The 23,785-nt window shown below is 30.7% G+C and overlaps 3 protein-coding genes across 7 annotated transcripts; 2 read left to right on the forward strand and 1 right to left on the reverse strand.

Moving 5' to 3' along the window:
• Window positions 1-6,648: 6,648 nt before the first annotated feature.
• On the forward strand, window positions 6,649-7,694 carry LOC108345342 (zinc-finger homeodomain protein 9). 2 transcript variants are annotated; one of them, XM_017583939.2, is made up of 2 exons: window positions 6,649-7,234; window positions 7,325-7,694. In XM_017583939.2, exons 1-2 carry the CDS (start codon window positions 6,791-6,793, stop codon window positions 7,334-7,336), a joined length of 456 nt encoding a protein of 151 aa, XP_017439428.1. In that variant the 5' UTR covers window positions 6,649-6,790; the 3' UTR covers window positions 7,337-7,694. The 2 variants fall into 2 exon arrangements, with proteins under 2 accessions (XP_017439428.1, XP_017439427.1); XM_017583938.2 differs by having other exon boundaries at window positions 6,656-7,694.
• Window positions 7,695-10,659: 2,965 nt separating this feature from the next.
• On the reverse strand, window positions 10,660-17,898 carry LOC108345892 (putative 3,4-dihydroxy-2-butanone kinase). The gene is made up of 20 exons (XM_017584733.2): window positions 17,698-17,898; window positions 17,034-17,107; window positions 16,877-16,940; window positions 16,461-16,573; window positions 16,305-16,352; window positions 15,906-15,977; window positions 15,723-15,812; window positions 15,296-15,469; window positions 15,035-15,118; window positions 14,176-14,231; window positions 13,555-13,685; window positions 13,383-13,475; window positions 13,142-13,206; window positions 12,414-12,557; window positions 12,285-12,325; window positions 11,995-12,078; window positions 11,841-11,914; window positions 11,617-11,729; window positions 11,452-11,547; window positions 10,660-11,043 (listed from the first exon to the last, which is right to left on the reverse strand). Exons 1-20 carry the CDS (start codon window positions 17,735-17,737, stop codon window positions 10,921-10,923), a joined length of 1,779 nt encoding a protein of 592 aa, XP_017440222.1. The 5' UTR covers window positions 17,738-17,898; the 3' UTR covers window positions 10,660-10,920.
• Window positions 17,899-19,258: 1,360 nt separating this feature from the next.
• LOC108345008 (uncharacterized) lies at window positions 19,259-23,653 on the forward strand. 4 transcript variants are annotated; one of them, XR_001833609.2, is made up of 8 exons: window positions 19,259-19,474; window positions 19,560-19,662; window positions 20,644-20,723; window positions 21,013-21,342; window positions 21,624-21,690; window positions 22,334-22,376; window positions 22,459-22,522; window positions 23,359-23,653. XR_001833609.2 is itself a non-coding variant. In XM_017583559.2 (8 exons), the coding sequence occupies exons 1-8, from the start codon at window positions 19,385-19,387 to the stop codon at window positions 23,373-23,375; spliced, it is 804 nt and encodes a 267-aa protein (XP_017439048.1). In that variant the 5' UTR covers window positions 19,264-19,384; the 3' UTR covers window positions 23,376-23,653. The 4 variants fall into 4 exon arrangements, 3 of the variants coding, with proteins under 3 accessions (XP_017439050.1, XP_017439048.1, XP_017439051.1); XM_017583559.2 differs by having other exon boundaries at window positions 19,264-19,474; window positions 21,624-21,700; XM_017583562.2 differs by lacking the exon at window positions 20,644-20,723 and having other exon boundaries at window positions 19,292-19,474; window positions 21,624-21,700.
• Window positions 23,654-23,785: the final 132 nt, after the last annotated feature.

The raw sequence follows: 23,785 nt of genomic DNA on the forward strand, positions 1-23,785 counted from the left end.
AGCCGTTATCTTCTATTCATCTTCATTTCGCATGAATATTTTGCTTTCATTTGTACATTAAGAGTGACTGTTGTGTGCGGTGCTTTATTCTAATTTCTTTTTCTAATTGGTATCTACTAATATTTATTATCTGTGATTAATAAGTGTTGAATATTTCAACGTTTATTTTAATATGATATTATTATACTAGTATCCGTTGGTATCTATAATCTAAAAAAATTTAAAATTAAAATTTAACTTTTATTTTATTAAGTTAAATTTAATTAAATTAAATTTTAATTCATATATATTTTATATTTTTTTATAATTTTATTTTAAAAATTTATAAAATATTCACATGTATCTTGTGACACCTGGACACTGACGAGGGCGGAGAGTGATCGCTAGTGCAAGAGGCATGGAGGGCGGAGAGTGATCGTCGGTGCAAGAAGCATGAAGTGCAAGAGGCACAGACAAGGAGCGGCTCCTGGCGGGCTTCGAGTGGAAGGGACACATGGATGAATTGAACATACATCGGAATGAGAGAGATCTGAGACTATACAGTTGAAGGATAGCTTGAAGGGATTGATTTGACTACTTATATCTTGATTTGACTACTTATATCTTGATTTGACTACTTATATCACCAAATGCATTTGTTTTTCGGTAACCTAACCCATAGGAGGAAAGCCTCGTGGTGATGTGTGGGGACAGTATATATGTAAGTTTTAAAATACTTATTAATATTTTTCAAGCAGATATTTGATAAATAGATACCGTCTTTACTTGACCTAATCCATTGTACTTATTTAATGAAAAGACACTTTTAATATTATTAAGTAATTGTACTTAAAAGAGTATCACATATTTCCACAATAGTTATTTTGATATATTTAAATGCTTTATGAGAAAAATATAAATGAATTTGCACACTCTCTGTCAAATTAGAATAACTCAACCTACAAGCAATAAAGAAGATAAAGGTATGTAAAGAGTGAATCTAACTTTGGTGACTCTTTATTTTAAAAATGAGTAGAAATGATTAAATATCTTTTACAAATTAAAGAACAAAAATTATGATCGACAAATACAAGTTGACTTAGTAATAAATTTATAATGAGCAAGATTGAATCAGACCAAATGACTCATTTTAATAAATTAAAGATTCTAAGTTTTTAAACTATGTATTCTATAATTAAAATATATGTTAACTTTTGCAGCATGCTAACAAATTATACATGCAAATTGGACAAATTATACTTATTTCGCATCCATGTCAATTTCTCCAAACAGATAATTGCATTCTATTTCCAATCCAACAACATATTTTATGGCAAGGACATATATGTAGGTGTCAAACTCGATTCAGATGCGAGTCAAATTGACTCATTATAATTTATTTAAAAACAAAATACAATTTTTTAAAAGGTGGGTTAAATCAAATTTGTTTCACTAACTCTAAATTAAACGAGTTTGAATGTTTAGAAGTAGGTTGACTTATAACTATCAACATTACTAATTTTTATTTATTTTTATGATAATTGTTTACTATATAATTATATATATTAACAATTTTAATTTTTTAAACACTATAATGTTATGTTATTTAATAATAAATTAGAAGTTTAATTTATTTGTTTATCTATTTATATAAATTTACATTTTTTTTCTTACTATTTCATAAATACATTGTAAAATAGATTAACATTTTTATTATATTTCAATAAATAAATGTGTCAAACCAATCCATTTTAAATAATAATTAAAGTGTAATAAATATATAAAATAAGTGAGTTAATTCACTTAAGTCACCAATGCGTGGTGACTAGAACCATATTACAATATTTTTAACTTATATATAATGAATCAACCTTTCTAAACCTAGTTAACTCAGGTTGACAATCCAACTAAAAAACAATTATTCTAAGCTTACTTAAAACCTACTAAAAACCTCACCTTAAGTTAAAATTCAACATATTTTGTAAACTAAGAAAAAAATTTATGAAGAGACATTGAAGAGACAATTATTATACCTTCAGCTTTTCCATCAAACTTTTGCATAAATTACAACCATGTACCAGAATTTACAACATAATTAAAAAGCAGTGAATCATTATTTCTACCACAATCATCGTAGCAAATTAGAGCAGCTTTTTTTTCCCCTTTCTCTGCAAGCCACAAGTTGAAACCACCCTTTTAACTTTTTCTTTTGCAACCCTTGTTACTTGTACATGTTTCAATATTTCAATTTGCAACTTTTTCTGTATATTTTTTTTTTATTTTTGTTATAATTGCAACCACTGAAATATATATATATATATATATATATATATATATATATATATTAAATAGAGGTTTTTGTTACATGTCTTTCGACTAAAAATAAGATAATTTTATAATATATAAGTGAATAAAAATAAGATAATTTTATAATATATAAGTGAATGTAAAATTCAATTTATAAATTAGTTTTGTGGTGTTAAGTTAGATTCAAAATCAACTTTTTAACATGATATTAGAGTCATGTGTTAAAGTCTATTCTAACGAGTTTTCTTGTTTGTTCGGCTTATTGTATCATTTGCTATTGAGATATTTGTTATTTGTTGAGTATATTGCTCCATTCACTATCAGACTTTTATCAGATCACTCATTAATATCTAGTTTCACGGTTATAAATGAGTGTAAACCTTACCTTACAAATATACAAATAAGTGCAAGCTTTGCCTTACAAATATATAAAATATTTTTATAATATATAAACGTGTGGAAATCTTATCTTATAAATTGGTAATGTAAAGTTGAAATAAATTTAAAGTTGAGTTTTTAATAATTTTTGTGATAAAATTAAGAAGAAAGTTTAATTAGATATTGTTGTGAAGAAGTGAGAATGAATAATTGGTTGCAGCCTTAACGAAAAGAGCGAAACAGAGGAAGGTGATTGTGCATCAAAAGTGGGATCTAACTATGAGTAGGTTTGTGGGTGTTGTTGTGTACTGTAGGAAAGGTCACATAGTACAGTGACTGCACACTGAATGGAGAAAACGAAACAAAGCAATTTGCTTCCTAAAAGACATTGAAACATTATAATTATTTTCCGACACATCAAGTGAATTTCATCCTTTGCACTCTCAATTTCCGACCCACCTATTATATTATTCACTCCACACTTCTCTACCTATTCCCCCATCCCCACTCCATTCCTTCTATCACCATATCAATACTTTCACAAATAATAAATTTTTACACTCATTTTATCTCATCTTTTATCACTTTTTACTTTTTTTCTTTTACAAATAAGTAAATTAACTTTTTTTTATGACTATTTTAGTCTTACCATCACTGTCAAATGATTGTTGTACTTTTCTCAGTTTCTTTTTCTAATCAAAATTAAGTTTAAATCTTTACTTTTAACTTTACAAAATGTTATTTGTCATTCGTTTTTAAATTTAATTTCACTTTATAAAACTATTATTATTTAATGGCATGCCTTCGTTGAGTTAAGGTGGTTTCGATTTTTCAATCAATCGGAAGGACATTGTACTTTTTAAGGTTTAATAACATTTTTTTCTATTTATTTTTTATTTAATGTGGTTTATATGTAGTTTAAAACAATTCAATATAGTTTTTTATATTAACTTTGTTTAAATAATTATGAACTGACATTTGCTAATACAATTTGTTTCATTTATATTAACTTTGTTTAAATAATTATGAACTGACATTTGCTAATACAATTTGTTTCATGTATGAAGTTGAGGTGTATTGTTAGTGTTTTAAAGGAGCAAATGCTTGTCCTAATATTACCATTTTTTTATATGTTTGTGCGATCAAATTTGAATGTTACAGGTAAAAGATGTTTTGTTATCAAAATTAGTAAATATTTGACTGTTCAAACAATTAATGAATATTAAATGTCATTACCTAACTCTTTCTTTCAAATTTGTATTTATAAATTTAACTTTGGATTAACAACAATTTAATTACGACCCAATTGATTATAATAATATTTTGTCTTAAATTAATTTATTTTAGAAGTAATTTTTTTATAAATTAACCGTTCGACCTCTTATTGAAGCCACTCGGTCTTAGACTTATACACCATCATATTTTTGATATAATTGATCCGTTTAGACCGATCGGTGAAATATGACCAAATAATTTATTAAAATGGGAAGAATTAAGTCTTAATGTTGATCTACCAAAAAGAACCACATCAAGTTTTTTAAACAAAATAAAAGGCAATTAATTAAAAAATAAATAGAGAAAAAACATTGCACATTGATGGAGAGAGCAGGTATACTATTAAACTTTTTCTGAACAATGCATCAATGTGAGAAAGTATTGTTTTGTGAAGGAGAAGAATGGCAAGAAGGAAATTGTTAATGAATTAATGGGTTGAAAGTGCAGATAAAATGATGATAGTGGAGATCTTGATATGTAATTGAGATGTATGGGCAATTTTTGACTCTTTGGAGGGTCTAAGATGGGGCATCTATCCAATCTGTCACCCAATATATACTGATATTGATAAACACAACACAACAACAAAATACCATAACTATAACCACCATCATGTGCATCCCTCTGCGCATCTTTTATACCCACTCTCATTCATCACGCGTCCTTTTCCCACCTTTTCCATTCATCAAAACTTTAACTTTTCATTACTTTCAACTCAATATTTACCATTCAAATTTACATTTTACATATATTTTAATTATACCATCATAAAATTCATCACTTTGATTCATAAAATTTAAAATATTTATACAAATTACATCCAATCCGTCATTTCAATATGCATGAGATATAATACAATATAAAGTGTGTGAGAGATATAATATAATAATAATAAGAAGAAGAAAAGTTGTGGCTGAGGAGCGAAGAGCAGGATTTTATAATTTGCAAACAAACAAAATGAACACGTTTCTGGAAATGAATAGTATTTGATTGCAATTTGTGGTGAATTTGTGATGGTTGATGTGTTTGTTGATAAGGGTTTATCGGCTATTTTTGTAAAAGTAGCAAATTCAAATTTAAATTATAGGTTTGGATTACATTAAAGTTTGTCTCTAATGCTTAGGAACACAACGATGTGAAGAGGTCTTATATTAGAAAAACATATGTTTTGTCATATATTGGATATTTGTTTATGAATATGACGAATTCGTTTATATTCATAAATATTTTTATTTTTTTTAAATGTTTAAATAAGACTATATTGAATTTTTTTAAAATATAAACTCAAATATTATTTATTTTAAAATAAAAATTTAAATAAAATTGATTTGTAAAATATTGATACAAATGAAATTAATATTTTTAAAAATAAATTTAAGAAGACATATATGTTATAAAAAATTGATTGTATAGAGATTATAAATAATATTTTATTTTGTTGAATGAATCAAATTAAAATATTAAAACTTAATACTTAATCTATAAAAAGTCATAATTCTGTACGCTTATTTTTTTTTTCTTTCTCTTCATCTCGTTAGAAAAAAAATCAAATATCAATATATTGTCCATTAATTATTTTCATTGTATAATTTTCAATTCTCACAGTAGGAGCTTGTTAGGAAAAAAAAAGTGCAACTTTGATAATAATTCTAGCAGACTTATTTTCTGGAATTTAAATATGATCGCTTCTGATATAAAATAAACGTAATTTCCACATATTTTGCAAGCAACAAATGTATTTTTTGAGGAACATATTTACCGTAACAATTTTATTAAATTTCTCTACCAGAATTCACATAATGAATTTTCTGGTTTCAAAAGTGAATTATTTGGCCCACACCGTTAACGGGGCCACTGGGTTTTCTTCTTATTTTGTTGGACAAAAAGGCCCCTGTCAGTGATTGAAAATGACGATTAGGGGACTCACTTAGGGGTTACAATAAGTGAACAAGCATTCACACAAACACTGCTTTCTCTTACAAAACCAAATATATATGTTTGTGATTTTGGTAATTTGAATGACCATTTGATTCCTTAGTAGATGCATGCATGTGTCTCAAACATCTTTCAAACTCTCATTCTATTATACAAACACATGCAAATTTAATTCATTAAAATTAACAAAAAAATATTTAATTAATTAGTAATGTCATAAAACTTCTATTATTAAAATACTTATAGCATTTTAGGGATCTTTTTAGTGATTATATTTAAGGTATTTACAATTTAACATCTATTTTTTTTTTCATACTCTTGTATCTACAAAATATTGCAATAAATTTCATAAAAGAAAATTAACATTACTATATCCAAAAAAAAAATCTGTCTCTTCTAATTAAAAAAAAAATACATTTATTTGTAGACAAAACTTAGATGTATTTCTACAATTGCATTTGTTGTTCTTCAACACTAAAAATTCTTAATATAAATAGCCTAAACTTACAAATACTTCCTAATTACACTAAAAGTATTATTTACAAATTAGAAATTGAATTACCTACATAGATGAACTTGAATTTTTCTTCTTTTTTTTTATTTGTATCCTTATGTTCCCTACACCAATGTACCCTAATTTTGAAGGGAAGTTTTTGAACATTTTCCTTTGTTGTTTTTTACTTTAACTAGATGTAATGTTATCTTTGAGTACATATTGTCCTATGGAAAGCTTTATGTAGATGTTGGACACATTATGGAGATGTTGCCTAGTTGTATAGGACGCTAGCATGTCCACACAACGGGGAACACTGTAAATATTCTCTCCAACCATGTCCATTCATGTCATTCTCCCACCACCTTCTCTTCATCTGCAAATAAATACTCAACCTTCCATCCTTTCACACACACCAACAACATGGAAAACTCTTCATCATCTTCATCTTCAAACTCTATATATCGAGAGTGTCTCCGCAACCATGCAGCGAGTCTCGGTAGCTACGCTACTGATGGTTGCGGAGAATTCACTCTCGATGTCGACGTCTCCTCTTCCTCCCTCCAGTGTGCAGCTTGCGGTTGTCACCGTAACTTCCATCGCAAAGTGACGTGTCCTGGTGCGATGGAAGGTCTTCAGATTGGAGGGAGCGGGGATATAATGGAATATTCCGGAGGAGACGTCGGAAGAATAGAGATGGGAGAGAGGAGCAGCAGGAAGAGGTTCAGGACTAAGTTCAGTGCTGAGCAGAAGGAGAAGATGCTGGCGTTTGCAGAGAAGCTGGGGTGGAAGCTGCAGAGGAGAGAGGTGGATGATGAGATAGAGAGGTTTTGTAAAAGTGTTGGAGTTACAAGACAGGTTTTCAAGGTGTGGATGCATAACCATAAGAACAACTCTAACTCATCTAATTCTTCTGCTAATCTTTCTTCCCTCACTCAGTGAAACTTCTTTCTGTAGTTGACACCATAGCTAGGGCTTTTGACTCTGCATTATTATGAACTCAGAATCTTCACAAGTTTGGATCCTTTGAAGGGTTGTTTTTCAATGTTATTTTCAGAAATTGATGAGTGGTAGAAGGAAGAAGATAATGAGGTAGCTGAGAGATGAGAGAGGACTGTTGTTTTATTTATTTATTTTGTTTAAGGTTTGGATGTAATAATTTTGTAATTTATATATGTTGTTGCATGTGTTAGTATAAATTTGTTTGTTTTTTTTTTTGGGAGTTTTTTTAGTTGAAGAAGGAGAAGATTCATGTATGGGAAGTAATATAGAGAAAAATAGAATGAAATAGCAGGTATAAAATAAATAAAACTTTTGATTACGTGAACATTATTTATCACTTTATTCTGTTAATTGACTGTGTCAGATAGGTAATAAAATATTGGATGTATATTATTTGAGTTAGATTTGTTTTTCAGATTTTTATGTTTGGATTATATATAAGTATGTAAATTGAATTTTACCAAAAAAAAGAAATATTCTGAAATTGATTTTTATGTGTGTCTTCTCTTTAATAATACAAATTTTGTTTCTCAAAAAATTTATTTATATATAAGAAATTTGAAAAAAAAAAGTGTAATAAACACTGTTTATTAATATTTAAACACAGAATTCTATACAAATTACTTAACCCTTCCAGCAGTAAATTAAATTTACTTGGTTTTAACTATTTACTTACTTTTTTTTTCTCATATTTTGCAACTAAATTCAACCCTGCATAGTAAATAATGATTTTTTTTTAATTCTTTACATAGTTGGCAAGAAGAATTAAATTTAAGATTTCTTTTAATTCTAAATTTAAGAAATTGTCTACTTGAAGTCCTATTTATTTTATCGTGAAAAGATGTATTAAAAAACTGAAAGATAAAAATATATTTAAACACATGATGTTATATAAATATCCAAATAACTAAGAAGATCTTCATCAATATTTTCACTTAAGATACATTATTAAAGAACGAGTTTAATGTGTATAAAATGTTAATATATAAAATATTTAGTTTTTTCATCATCTCTACTCAATATAAAATTTAAATTGACATTTTAATTTTTAACATATTTACATTAAAAAAATAATTTTAGAACATAAATAAAAGTTTTTAAACAACTAACTAATCAAAATCGTCTAGATATAATATTATTTGTAAAGTAATTATGAAATAAATACTCTTATATATTTATGTGAATGAAAAATGTATGAATTGATGCTAAGATAAATACTTTTTGCACATTGCAATGAGTACTTTGTACTTACTCATTTTGATTCTTCATACATATATGTGAAAAAAATTGAAGAGAAAGAAAGAAAAAAAGAGATTGAAGTTTTGGAGGTTGAAGGAAGAAATTGAAGAGGAATGATTGAAGATGTTAACTGTTGCATTGTGTGTTGATGGCATTATTAGAATGAAGGGTGTAGGGCTTAAAATGTCAGAAGAATAGGTGGTGGTAAAGAATCTTCTACACAACTTTCATGGACCACATTCTCACCTCTTGGATTCAATTTTTACCTTCGTTTCTACGCAAATATTTCCAAAATCAAATTCAAAGGATGTTCATGTCCCTTTTTAAACGTACTTTATAATAACATTTAAATTATTTATTCAGTTTAACATATTTCTACTTCAATATTAATTGATAAATACATTTAAAACATCAAATAAATTTAATAAAATTATATTAGAAAGACTAAATTCAAGTAGTTTAAAAATGAAGAATGAATTGATCTAAAATTTCGAATGAGAAATTATTTCTTATTTTTATATTGAAAGTTAAAGAGATTAAAAACATATTTAACTAGTAAAATAATTCAAATACTCAAGAAAATTAAGATTAAGGTTATTTTGGAGTTGATGATGAGATTGTAAAAGGCAAAAGGTATGAATGAAAATGAAATAGAAAGATTTGCATGGGTAGAAGAAGGGCATATAGACAAGAGTAGAGTTTAGGTGAAAGGACCTGGCATATTGGGAGTAGTGAGGTTGTGGTGTTGTAATTAGACAGCACATGCACTCCCAAATTGCAACCTAACCACAACATCTTCAGACCTTAATTCTCACTGCATATAACCCAACTTCCATTACTGCCGCATATTCATCTCTTATTGAGTAAACAAAAGAAACTCTTTATGGTGTAGTGACATGAAGAAGCCAAACTTTAATTTTGAAATACATCACTTACGATCTTTTTATCTAAAACTATTTTTCCCTCGATAAACTAGTATCCCAAGATATCATCATCATAGGATGACTCAACTTACACCTCAATTCGCACTCAAACTTGTTTGACCTACAACATATTACTGCCATTTTCTTAACCTCAACTATCGCTTTAACAACTCATTCTTTATTTTAAAGTTAAACCAATTTAATTATCTATTTCTTGATCGATTCACTTTCTCAAACTTTTAAACATCCTTTAATTAATTAAAATATTAAAATTAAATAAGTGACTTAATTAATAATCTTTTAATACATTCTAACCAATAAAATATATTAAGAGTGCGCCAAAATATACTAAATTGAACTGTTTATGGTTTTAAATTCAGGAAAAGAAACTATGCTGAACTAATACAATCAAAATAATAATCCTAAAGAACTACACTATTTGATCGTGAAATTTAATTGAGTTGAATTTGATAAGTTTAATTGACTATTTCTATATTAAATAATTAAACTAAATTTAATATATTTATGACTTATGATAAACTAGTAAAAGTAGTTATCAATTAATTTGATTATAACTTCAAGTTTTTTTATTAAGATTAAATAACTCAGCTTGAGAATCAACACTATAAATATATAATCACAATGTTCGAAAGAAATTAAACTCCAATATAAATAAAGCTAATAAAAAATTATTTAAACGTTAAATATTATAATATGTGTAGGAGCATGTGGAAACCCACAACCATTGTGCTGCACTTCCAATTCAAATTGTAAAACAGTTCAAATGCGGCACTAATCTCTCTGACTATTAGAATAGCTTGAAAACAGTATATTAGCTAAACTATGTTGAGTACAACTTGAAAAGAAAAAAAACAGCTCACTTTAGCATAGTTCAGATGCCAACTTAGTTTAAAATAGTTGTGAACACTCGGAATTTATTATGCTTTCATCAACCACTTTAAATACATCAGTCCACTTAAAAACATGGTGAGGGGGTAAAAAAAGCACGTCGCCAAGTCTTTTATCGTCAAATTCCTGTATAGGACATGATTCAGTGGAAAGCTTTTGACGAGTGAGTATTCATAAAAATGAAGATAGGAAGCAACCAAGCAAGCGGTAAATTTACAATTATGAGCTGAAAATGAGATGGATATTATTGTCGATTGTATAATGAGAAAGTATAAAATTTACATCCACTTTAAAATTTGGCGTGTATAAATAAAGGTGAGTGACTGACTGACAATGGCTCTCTCAGCTTTATGCAAAAAAGGCATAGACATAAGCGGAGAGCCTAAATGGTTGGTTACAGGAGTACAAAATTCGTAACAAAACTTGGCTATATCCGCACAAACAGAAGGAGATTGTAAGAAGAGTTATGTATGTCGAGGCTTAGCTCTCATATTTTGCCTTCACAGCTAAGGCCGCAGCTCTGAACCAAGTCGCTGCAGCCATAGCACCAGGATCAGGAACTGTTGAAAGAATCTCTCCAGAAATGTACGTTGAACGACCGGCCTGCATATGCATTGCTACCCATCAGATCCACTAATAATCACAACACCACCAACACATTAAAACATCCACAATCATTTTCATACCATTTGGATTCATACTCTGGGAAAAATGTGTCTACTCTACAGCTATGTCATATTGTACTTGATTTAATATTACAGTGATGTAAATTTACAACCATGGAGGGATCTTCGTTCCTTAAGGGCTGACTTATAACATGACACTTTAGTTGTTTATAGTCAAAAATATTTAACTCCGTAAAAAAGCTTCAGTTACTACACTACAAAAGGTGGAACTCTCTGCACTCTCCCTAATAGCATAAAATATAAATAGATTAAATATAACTCTTAATTATAACGAAGAAGCTACACCACAAAAGTTCTCTCTCTTAAACCATTAATAGGCAGTCACCTGTGCTTGCATGTCTACAGTTGACTGAGCCCCAGCTAATGCAGCTTCAGAGGAGAGAATAAAAGCGGTGCATGGATCATCACCAGAATTTAATTTCTGTAATGCCAAATCCTTGTAAGTAACAGTAAACAAGATCATGAAAAAAGGGAAATGAATAGATATTACCTCTTCAAGAACCAACGATGCTGGAATAAGGGCATCTAATAATGTTCTATAACCAGCACTAGCACCCCCATATTTACTTACAGCAGCAATGGAAGCTTTAAGTGCTTCAGCCCCTGAATCAACAAAATACTCATGAGGAATGGAAACTCCAATTCAAAAAGGTTTAAAAGGGGATTATTGTAATGTTCTAGTTGAAAGTAGCTTGACTTGGAGAATGTTCTCACATTGTTTTGATGTGACACCAGAATGGGAACTTGCCTTCAAATGTGAATGTGCTGCCTTAAAAAATATTGTATAACTGAAAAAATAAAATAGTGAGTGACAATAGTCAGATAGCATAAATGATTTAACTGAAGAGGCATAGGAATGGCATATTACATGATCCCACTTGTTCCTCCCATGGATCTTCCAATTGATGAACCAATTTCACCGAGAGTGTCAGCAGCATCATTTAGAGGGTAACTGAACATAGAATAGCAGTTTAGGTCAGACTGCTAAAAACCAAATTGACATTTTTTAAGCAGCCACGTTTGCAGTTCCTCAAGAACATAAATACTTAAAATCCAATTAAGAATAACATTACAAATAGTGCATTAATCAAATGGGAGGGTTAAAAGAAACTAAACAAGAAAAACAAAAAAAATAGGCAATGCAGATCATAAACTTACTTTTTGATGTCCTCAAGAATTGCTTTTGCACCTCTAGACATCTGCAGAAGAAAAACCATACACCAAGTAAGCACATGATACATCAAAAATGAAAAATAAATAAGTAAAAGATTTATGAATAAGACTCACAGTGGATCCACAGTCACCATCACCAACTTTACCATCCCATTCGTTTAGATTGTCTTTCAGATTTATAATTGCATTTGCAGCAGCTTCAATAGCTATTTCAAGAATTTGGCCTTGCTCATTTAATTGTTGTGGTTTACTTTGTGGCTAACATAAAGCAAATTCGAATACAGATTTTATAAATTATACTAAGCCACAAGGAAACTGAATGAAAAATACAGCAAAACTAACTCATAGTACTAAGAGAAAAAAGATATCAATTGCCATGAAGTTAAGGTCGCTTTAAGGCTCATTGTTTATGATCATAATAACAATTGTAAGGTAGATATGACTGGGCTCAACTTATTTCTTCTAGAATAAACTGGCAGTTGTTGCTGACCACTATAAAACCCTTGATACCAGACTTAAATTTTGAGTTCTATCACGTTATACAAGTTTAGCTCCAATTATATGCACTTAACTATTGTAAGGTGTGTAAATAAGAACAATTATTAAACCAACAAATAGATGAAGTGCAGCTAAGCACACAGCACTAACCAAGCTAGTTTGAAATGTAACACAATTAAATGCTAGTCCAAGTTCAACAGCTAAAATATCAAATCTACCAGATAATGTCATCAGGAATTTATATGATAATTTTTCATACGCTTGTTATTATTTATACCTATCTAGTCTCTTACTTAGATCAAAGGTCACAGAACAGAAATGACATCTAAATTCCATGGATATACCTCATCAGTCTTGGCCGATCGTGATCCCGAGATTGGAACAGGAATTTTAGCAGGTGGGTGATTACCTTAAAAAAGCAAATTCAAAAGTTTAGTCAAGGAACAAATTAATTTGCTTCAATCACATTTTGAAAATGAATTTTGAAGGTAGGTAAAACCTTGTTAGTAAAAAAGTATAGATATAGTTGAAATTTTTCCATGAAATAAAATTGATTGATAAAAACAAATAAAGCAAATTACCAACCATCAGCAGCAACAGGCCAATAAGGAGCTTTAGTCGGAGCATCTAATCTCTGAAGAATGGCAGGATCAGCTTTCATGATAGAAATTGAGAAACCTATAAAAATGAAATGATGATAATCAGAATTGCTTAATGAATCACAAAAAGCTGGTCTTCATTGGCTGTGGTAACAAACCTGCCATATCAAGAGAAGTCATAAATGACCCTGTATAAACTCTATCAACAGCCAGTCCATGCTCCAGCTGCAGTTTTGGAACTGCCTTTCCAGCTGTAATCATTAGTTCCATGGTAGGAGAGCCACCTAACCTGCATATGAAGAATCATCTAAAATGTAAATAAAAATTCTACTTAAAAGGAAAAATATCTGGTAAAAAAATCCCAAACATAAAAACATCAATAAAATGATTGAAAGTATTTTCAGATATGTATTTGAAATTCCAGATTATGGTGAATGTCTGAAAATATTTAAAAAGAAAAATAATACTACAAAAACATGCATATTTTAAATATAAAGTATAAGAATTTACAAAAGCAAAAGACATTGATGATTGAAGGAGGGAGCTTAACAACCTTCAAAGAATGCACAAGAAAAAGTTAAAATTATAGAAGAATTGCTAATGCTACCTAAATAAAAGGCAATGCATTTTCAATTTGAAATACATCAAGGTTAGACAACTTTTTCAAATAAACCTCTTGGTGATAAGCAAAATCTGTTTACTTTTTTCTAAATTCTATAACGAGATCTATGGTACATACAACTTTAGTTCTCAGGCAAAGATAATATTCGTGAACCTACCCATTGACCATGAGAACCACTCTTTCTCCTCGAGTTATTGGAACAAAGTTTGTTTCCTGCAAACATTACCAAGAAAAAGGATAGTGACCCACTTCACTGGAATGATAATAACATCCCCAACAAGGATACAAACAGTTATTGACTTAAAACAGACCCATCGAAGAAAGAGTAAATGGATAATATGCAATTTTGTGATCAATCTGTATTATTCCCACCCAATTTCTGTCCTTTATAAGATATTGTTCTTATATTTTAACATGCAAAATAGTCCATTTTGAATCTTTATGCTACTTAGGGAATGGGTCTTTAATGGGTATTCTGGGTTCAATATTTGTAGGGTCAGAAGCTCCAATTTTAATATATTTTCCAATTTAATTTTAATTTCTCAGTATTACTTTTGACTAAAATCAGAGAAAAGAAATGTTAAAATAATGTATTGTCCTTTTCACTCTCCTATTTATATTCTAATCTATACCAACATAACTTCACAAAATATTTGTTGGATCTCTACAGTGCCTCAATATATAAATGAACCTTAAAGCTTAGACGTTAACATTAGCAGGTGACTTTTATTGAATTAGAATATTGGAAAATTTGGATACATCACCGGGACATTTTCTATATGAATACAAACGAGAAAAAAAGAACTGAAAACAGTAAAATTTATCAGTCTCAGTTGAGTGACACAAATAGAATTCTCCTTGAACAGTCAAAGGATGGGCATCAAAAGTTAGTTCGTCACACATGCCAACTCCTTTGATTTTGCAATGTTCTTGTAAAGTACATGTTAGAAGGGCGTTTTGTTCCCTATTAAGCATCATAATCCATCAAAAGATTTCCATGCAATTTCAATGCATACCGTTGACAATATTTGTTGCAGAACATGAGAAACCACCACATTTACAGGCTGAATATCAACCACCGCTGCACCAGGTTCCCCATGCTGTAAAAAGAAAAATGAGCTATCTCAAGTGCAGTGGGATGAATGCCCAAGTTAAATAACAATGCCAGAGCTTATTTCATGTTAAACATAGATTGACAGATCCACAGTACTGCAAAAAATATTCCGAGAGATTTATAAATATTATTGTTGAGGGGGCATTGAACTAAAGACACTTACAATTCCAAGACCAAGTTCCATTTTTCCAGGCCCCAGACGATCTGATGCCACTTGACCAGGAATTGTGCAAACACTCAAAGCAACACCCATTGTTCCCACTATTTCAGATGCATGCTTAGCTTCGGCAGCAACATCATTAAGAGAAAGACCACCAGCAGCAGCAGCTCCTGCAACCTGGCTCAGTCAAAACAAATTATCATTAAAGGTGTACATATATAACAACTAGGAACCATAACATAAAAATAAAGTACAAAATTGTTATGCTATGAGTAAAAGTATAATGATGAATTCAAGAAATGAAATTTACTTTAATACACAGGCCAGACAGTCTCATCATGTGTTTGTATGAAAAGGTGTGGTCAGAGCCTTTATATGAATTGGCAACAAAAAGAATGCAGAAAGAAAAGTGACTTCATGTATTATTAACCTTATGAACCAGAATAGTCCCAGCCAAACCTCTTCTTCCAGCGATCCCTCGTGGCGGAGGAAGCGCACAATCATCCCCAACAATAACAGTCTACATAGAAAAAATACACGTCATACTTTACCAGCATATTAAATGTTTAATTATTGGAAGTGCAATGAGAAATCAGTAGCCAGCTAGACATACCTCTACTTTATAACCTTCAGATTTTGCTAGCTCAGCAGCCAAACCAAAGTTCAAACGATCACCAGTATAGTTCTATCAACACCCAAATTCGAACACTATGAATCCAGAAACAAAAGCAAATCCTAATGACTCATCATGAACTGACCATACTAGTGCAAAGCCACACTATCTTATACGTTGATTTCATAAGAGGTAAAGTATTTTAAAAAAATGGACACATGATGCCAAGTATTATAATAAAAAGAAACGTTAATTATACTTTTATCACTACTTATTATCTAAACCACAGCAGAAAACATTTTCCATACATGCGACTCTAATATGCAAACTGACCTCAAAGACCAATGCAAAAAATCCTATATTTAGGATGGCAGAATGATAAAGAAAAAATAATAATACCTTTACAATCAACAGACATCCCTTAGGACCAGTTACAGCTCGTATTCCCTAAATTTCAGATCATAATAATAGGAGCATTAGAAGTAGAAAAAACAGTATGCTTATAACTGAAAGAGTGTTATACATTTCAATTATAATACTATGAAGTAAGCATACAGCTAGAATTGAATCAACGGGTGGAGAAGAAAATATATCTCCACAAATTGCTGCTGTAAGCATTCCTTCTCCCACAAATCCAGCATGGGCAGGCTCATGCCCACTTCCTCCCCCTGTAAGGCAAATATAGATAGATGTACACAATTTTCTCAGTAAAACTTATGCAACTATTGAACAAATAAAGCTGCAAAACCATCCTAGGAAATTTTATTTTACATGTTTTCTAGGTTGAAAACTTCTATTTTCACCCACCATTTTCTGTACCCTATTCCGCCCTCGTGCAACTTCATTTATCAAACCGATTTCCTAAATTAGCATAACAATGCCTACAAGCTTTGAGTAGAAAACTAATGACACACCTCCTGAAAGAATGAAACTGTAAGGCGATACAAAGCATCCAATGGATGGTCACACACCTGATATAACTGCAACCTTATCATATGTTGCAGCGGAAACATCTGCCCGTAGCACAACCTTTACCTACATTTAAAAAAAAACACCAAAAAAACGCCTTCAGCAACTATCACACTAATACACAAGCTATGGATGCTCTGCTCGAGGTCGTGTGATCACCTGAGGAAAGCCATCTAAATACTGCAGTCCAGGATAAGTCTCCACAAGACCTTCAATGAACTCAGTCACAACATCTGCAATCACATTTAAAATATATACATATATATTCAGTTTCCAAGACAAGATTACTACACATTTCCTGTCATATAGATAATACACGCATACATAAAAACATACACACATATATATATAGTCTAGATAATGTAAAATCTCGAAGAGGAAATACTACACAATCATAAATGTAGTGCTACTAAGATAAAAATACAAAAAGAAATAAAACCTAAATCGGAATACAACTCTCGAACCGTAATCTTAGACCTCGTACAGCTAGATTAGCAGAAAATCACCGTAATAAAGTCTACAACGTTTCGCATCAAATTTTATGATAGAGGCAGCGATTTCTGTGAGTCAAAGACTAATGTTAAAACATTCGAGGTCCAAATAGGAAAAACAAGTCAACACAGTGCAAAGAACACAAACAGTTAAAAAAAAAATCGAGAGAACAATTCCGAAGGGAACCACATAAAGAACATTGAGAGCGCAGCAATTTTCGATGACGAGAGTTAAAGAGAGCGAAGATTAGCGGTGAATTTGGCAGAGAGTGGAAAATTGAGCGGGACAAGAGGAGAGGGAGTGGGAGGAGGGGAGAGGGACGCGCACGCACCGTTAGGGTCGTCGATGAGCTTCTTCGTCGGAAATGCCATGGCTAGGCGGTGCCGGAGGAGGGGAATTGAAGGGGAGAATGACGGAAACGGAAAACCCTAGAAATGGTTTTGCATGAAACAGTGGAGAGAAGAGAGAGAAAGAGAGAGAGAGAGGGGGGGAAGAAGAGTTGTTGTTGGCTTGTTGGTTTGATGGTGGTGTGGGAGTGCCTCTTTATATACTACACAAGAGAAGGAAGGCGAGGGAGTTGATAGTTGGCTTCTTCCTGCACGGAAAATTAAAAAATTACATTAAATAATAACAAAAAAAATATCTTCCTTTATCCAAATATATGAAGGTTGTTGTTGGCTTGTTGTTACGTTACATTTTTGATTTTACTAATTTTTAGTTTTCATTAAAATATATGAAGGTTAAATAATTTTAATTATTAATATAAAGTATCATAGTTGTGTAAAATAAATAGCTCTTCTCAATCTCATTTTTTCTCTCTAAAAGAATCGAGTTCAGCATCGTTTCAAACTTCACCATGTGATTATGAAATTATAAATGTTAATATATTTATTTTAAATGGATAATTTGTGATGTAGTGGGAATATAAATTATTTTATATTATTATATAATATTTTTATTTTTCATTTTTAATTGTCAATTACATTTTTTAGTGGGAAATGGTCGTAACTGAAAAACACGTTAGAATGTGCAAATTAGAAGATTGGCTTGTCAATGAAAACAAGCAAATGTCAATAGGTAAAATGATGGGTTAACAAACAACTCAATTAAAGTATAAAAAATATAATTAAATTCTAAAATTGGAAAGTTCAATAAATACAATTAAACTTATACATCAAGCCTTTTGGATTACATTTTTCTTCTAAAATAATAATAAATTATCAAAAAATATTATAATAAAAATTAATCATCATGTTGACTCGTCTACATGTAAATTGACTCAATTGAGTAGGTTCAATTTCTAACCCAATATTCTTTGTCATCTTTAAAGAGGTTCTTAAATAAGTCAATTAAAGTTATTATTAGAAATTAAACTATTTTATAAATAATATTAACATATTTGTTTTTATGGATAGTAAAACTCCTAGCTCTAATAAATATAGACATTTATTTATATTTCAAACTTAAAGTCATTAGCTAAACTTAAATGGTCTTACATTTGATCAATCCACATTTTCATTAATCTCTGTAAGAATTTACGATTACTATTAGATTTAGCTGTCATTTAGGCGTGTAAGAAAACTTAACCTTTAAGTTTTATTTAAAACAAAAAAAATAGTTCTTGTACATATTATTTTAAATTTATTTTAATCCAATAAATTTTAGATATTATAGAGGCTAAAAGGTACATGTAAAAATATAATTAATTATAAAAACTATAAATATTTCGCACTACTCTGCTCGATCTGTAACCTAACCAATAAATGAGTCAACCATAATACTAATCTAATGTAAGTGTGTTACATTTCGTTTTAAAAAATACTCTTCTGATTTATTCATGATTTACCCTAATCATGAATACTAATCTAATGAGCCTAACCTTTTTAACATATTTTATATTTTGGAAATTTATTTTTTCTTAATTTAATAAATAACCACGTCGAATTAATTAGTATATTTTTGCCCTAAATTGTACTTTTCACTTCGTATTACAGTCTTTGTTGTTCCACTCACCGGCCATGGAATCCGAGTCTCTGCAACGACGCCGTTCAAGCAGTGTCACCTGCAACAATGCACCTGTCAGAGAGAAGAGGCCGAAACGCAGCGAGGTGCGTCGTTTCAGCTCTCACCAGCTTCCTCAGTTTTTTTTAACGAATCCTAGAGCGTTGTTACTTACCTGGTTCCATTTTTCAGGTACTTGCCAAGAAGAAAACAGTTGAAGAACTCATCAAAGCGGCCCGTGCACAAAAGGACCACCTCGCTCATTTTCCAGAGTTTTGCCATTTCCACGCAAAGGGTAACTTTTCGAATTTGTTAGATTTTTGTTTAATCAAGTCAATTAGGTTAATTTGCCCAGGAGTTAGTTGCCAAGAAAATTACGAGTCACGCTAAGGTAAAATGGTTCCTAAAAGTGTAATACTGAGTCACACTGCTTGAGAGAAACCAAGGAAATTTAAAATATGACTATAGACTTAATTATATATAATCATTTTAATATTTAAAATAAATAAATATTATCATTTAACTTAAAAACTTTACGAAAAAACAGTGATTGACAAATTGCACTATTACTGTTTTGAATTTTCTTGTTTTCAGGATTAATGTGAGAACATTGTACATTGTACATTTTTATCACCCAAATGGTGTTTTAGTCTTTCATTCATACAACAAAAGACTACATGTCATTACCGCAAATTTTTTGTTTCCTCTTTTTCTTAATTTGTTGCATTAGTTGTAGTACAAATTTCATTTCTCGAGAATTATTGGAAGGGTAAAAGTTGTATTCACAACAAACTGTAACTAGCTAAACAAGTTTTCCAACAATTTTAATGCATGTTTGGATTAATTTGTTTGATGTTCTTACAATGTACTATCTTCCCCCGAAATTTAAGCTAGATTGAACTAGCATTGATTATATAATGAGTAAATGAAAAGAGGTATTAGTGTGTGTTTGATTTTCAGTTACAAAATTAAGTTGTGATGAAGTGGACTGGAGTAGAACAAAAATAACTATTTCAGCTTTTAAGTCAACTGGAGTTTTAAGATGAATTTTGCTTCTAACTGAATCTGAAAAAGAATGTCAAACTTGTTGGCACAGTGTTCAATAGAAATTGAATGTTGGTTTAGGTGTTTCAACTTGAATCCAAAAACCTTTAGTTGATGATAACTCTTGAGATGTAAATTTGTAATTCTCAAACATGGGAATTTGACAATGTTGATTCTTGGGTTTGAATATTTTTGTTGTTGTTCTAAGTGCCTATTTTAACCTGATTTATAGGTCTCTCTTTGTGTTTGAAGTCAGGACATGGCAATAAACTTTCCTCAACTGTTAAGACTTATATTCAGAGTCTCCTTAAGGTAGAAAGAATACTAAAAATTTAGAATGTGTGTTTATACCATAATGCAAAGGAGAATCTGTCATTTTTCCCTTTTGTTCAGGTGGCTTTTGTTCTGTTACAAAATGCACCTAGCCAATTCAGTGAAATAGAGAGAATATTAGTTTATTAAAACTCTGAATTTTATTTCTGTTTGTTTATGTTGTCATTCATTGATGTGGTATGCTATGAAAATCTGTCTTTTTTTTGTTATCTAGTTGAAATGAATGATCTTGTGAAAATGTCTGATTTGTATATTCCCCAAACTGCAGCTAAACATGGAAGGACCGTATGGATCTGAGTGGCCAGAGGAAGAAAAGGTGAAGCGCAGAGAAATGGTTGATCATGAAGCACATTATGTATTTGTGCATGAGGTTGCCAATTCAAATGCTGATGAGATGACAACAATGCTTACTGCAGCAAAGACTTCAACTTGCTGTCTGAAGAATAGTGGTCCCTTGGTTGGATTTGTACAGTACCGCTTCGTGTTAGAAGAAGAGATACCAGTGCTTTATGTGTATGAATTACAGCTTGAGCCTCGTGTTCAGGGGAAGGGACTGGGGAAGTTTTTAATGCAACTTCTAGAGTTTATGGCGCAAAAGGTAATCTGAGTTTTTTTTCACCTCTTTCATTAATGAAAATTGAGAATCGGTGGGGCACTGCAGAGGAAACAGCTCTTAAGCTGGGAAAAGATGGTGGACTGTTGAACATTATGATCTTTCAGGGAACAATTTATTTACATTTATTATTAATGTACAGTGTCCACATTTCCATTTTGAAAGTCCCTATAGCCCTCAGTTGGATGTCTTGACAAGTGCACGACTTTTATGTTCATTGAACATGGTCTCTTATCTAATATTTTCTGTGCTAATGTCTCTTGTAGAACTGTATGGGTGCTGTCATGCTGACTGTTCAAAAGGCAAATGTATTAGCCGTGGATTTCTATATAAGTAAGCTTAGGTAACATTTTCACTTGGTATCCTGCTTTCATCAAATTATTTTCTGTTAAAAAGACGAAATGTTAAGTTTGATAGGGATGAAAGGGAAGAAAGAATTTCTCTATCACCATTTGCTCCTGTTCTGCTACCCTTACTAATTGTATGTCAACATAAGACATTGATTCCGTGGTAAACGTAAGACATTTAACTGATAATGCATGAACATATCTTGAAAAGAGTTATCTGAGAGCCTGAACCTCATATGTTAAAGAAAGTGAGTCATCAATTCAAAATTATTAGATATTTGCTTATAACTATGTTTCTTGCGCACATTATATAAGCCTGGTTAGAATATACTTTTCAACGTGCACTTGTAGAAAAAGAAAATAAAATTAATTAAAGCTTTCTCATTAGTTAAATTCAACTTTTGTAACCTCTTGTTTAGAATCTCCCTCATTTGTTTTCTTAATATGTTGATGCATAAATTAGTTTTAATGTCTCTATTTTATGCCTTTTGAACTATCACCTTATATGGTTTTATCCCATGTTATCAATGTAAGGTGACATCCCAATTACTTTCTACGTTTTGCTAATAATATATTTCCTTTTCCCTCCCTTTTGGTTTTTGTTTTGTTGAATAATGAAACATTTACAGATACATCATATCAGCCACTTCACCTTCAAAAGTCAACCCAATGGTATATAAATTTTTCTTTCCCCTTTTCCTGTTATTTCGTGAAAACGTTCTGCTATTAAGTCCTGCTTTCCCCTTAAATGCAGATGAACAAGAGTTATGAAATTCTTTGCAAAGTATTTAATGATGAAGCCAAAACTATTTTTGGAGGTAACGCGCCAACTCAGGGCTCTGTCTGATTGATTTTCCGAAAATATGCCACTAGTCGTCACATAACACCTTTCTTTATGAGCAATTTTCTAAATCAATCGGGTTTCAGGTTTTTAACATCATACATTTTGCACTGAATTTCGTAAATCACCTTCTGCCCTTCCCCATTTATCTGCATGTCTATATTAGTTATGTTCTTAAAATTCTATAATTTGAAGTTATAAGCTTTTTTTACAAATTTCTAGAATTTCAATTTCTTTAAACAAAATTATTCAAAAAATATATTTTATATATAGTAAGCATTTTAAAGTTCTCCGTAAAAATGAAATAGTATCTAAAAATTCTCTATACAAACTAACTGTAAAGGTTTTTATCACCATGACATTTTTATGCTTCACATTCTACACCCTCTGCATGATCTCAGAAGAACTGTGTTTTTTAACATGTGTCTGTTCAAGGTCTTGCCATATTTGTGCCAATGATGGTTGCTGCTAAACTAGAGCGTTTTTTTTTTCTCTTGGAAGGGAGGGGATTTGCCTATATTAGTTGAACTGAAATATCTGATTGCATACTATGTTGGAGCCTGTGCTACATTTAGTTGGCGATACCATGATAAACTATTAATTGCTAGCAGAAGCTGTTCTTGAAATACAATACTTAGCATGCTGTTCTTTCTCTCCAAAAGAAAGATAGTCTGAGATTAGTGCTCCCATTCTCCCTTTATCCTTACTTTTCTCTAACCTTCACTTTGCTGAAACAGACATTAACCTCCTTTTTTTCTTTCTTTTTTGTTTTCATCATCTTTACTTACACAGCCTCCCTTGTTTTGTTTACAGATAGAGAAGATGAATAGGTGCGCAGTTAGAGAATGATGGCTGAAGTTGTTAGTCCCATTCTCTTTACTGGACTAATTGAGTGGCCTTCTTTATTGGGTTCTTTTGTTTTTTTGTTTTTTGTCTTTCTTCTTCTCTTCTCTGTCCATTTAGAAGAATTTTCTTTTGCCCCATTGTACACACCAGCCCCTCAAAATTTAAAAAAATAAATTTCTCAGGAAGGATGGGTTTCTACAAAACGAAAATAAGAAGAAAAATCAATGAAAAAAACCTTCCTATACGATAAAATTAATTTAAACACCAACATTTGAAAAGTTAATAGGAAAAAAACTTCAATAATTGTTAGTATATTTAGTCTATGAAAAAGAAAAGCATGTTACTTTCTTAAAAGTAGTTTTAGATAAATTTATCCTGTTGGACTCAATGGAGC

Source organism: Vigna angularis, chromosome 8 (assembly GCF_016808095.1).
Source record: "Vigna angularis cultivar LongXiaoDou No.4 chromosome 8, ASM1680809v1, whole genome shotgun sequence".
Taxonomy (NCBI): Eukaryota; Viridiplantae; Streptophyta; class Magnoliopsida; order Fabales; family Fabaceae; genus Vigna; species Vigna angularis.

Coding starts and splice junctions, on each gene's coding strand:
- LOC108345342 (XM_017583938.2), top strand. CDS start 6,791: ATGGAAAACTCTTCATCATCTTCATCTTCAAACTCTATATATCGAGAG.
- LOC108345008 (XM_017583559.2), top strand. CDS start 19,385: ATGGAATCCGAGTCTCTGCAACGACGCCGTTCAAGCAGTGTCACCTGC. Junction 20,724..21,012: donor ATATTCAGAGTCTCCTTAAG/GTAGAAAGAATA, acceptor CCCAAACTGCAG/CTAAACATGGAAGGACCGTA. Junction 21,343..21,623: donor TAGAGTTTATGGCGCAAAAG/GTAATCTGAGTT, acceptor TGTCTCTTGTAG/AACTGTATGGGTGCTGTCAT.
- LOC108345892 (XM_017584733.2), bottom strand. CDS start 17,737: ATGGCATTTCCGACGAAGAAGCTCATCGACGACCCTAACG. Junction 16,353..16,460: donor CCGTTGATTCAATTCTAGCT/GTATGCTTACTT, acceptor TCTGAAATTTAG/GGAATACGAGCTGTAACTGG. Junction 15,813..15,905: donor CTGAAGGTTATAAAGTAGAG/GTATGTCTAGCT, acceptor TTTTCTATGTAG/ACTGTTATTGTTGGGGATGA.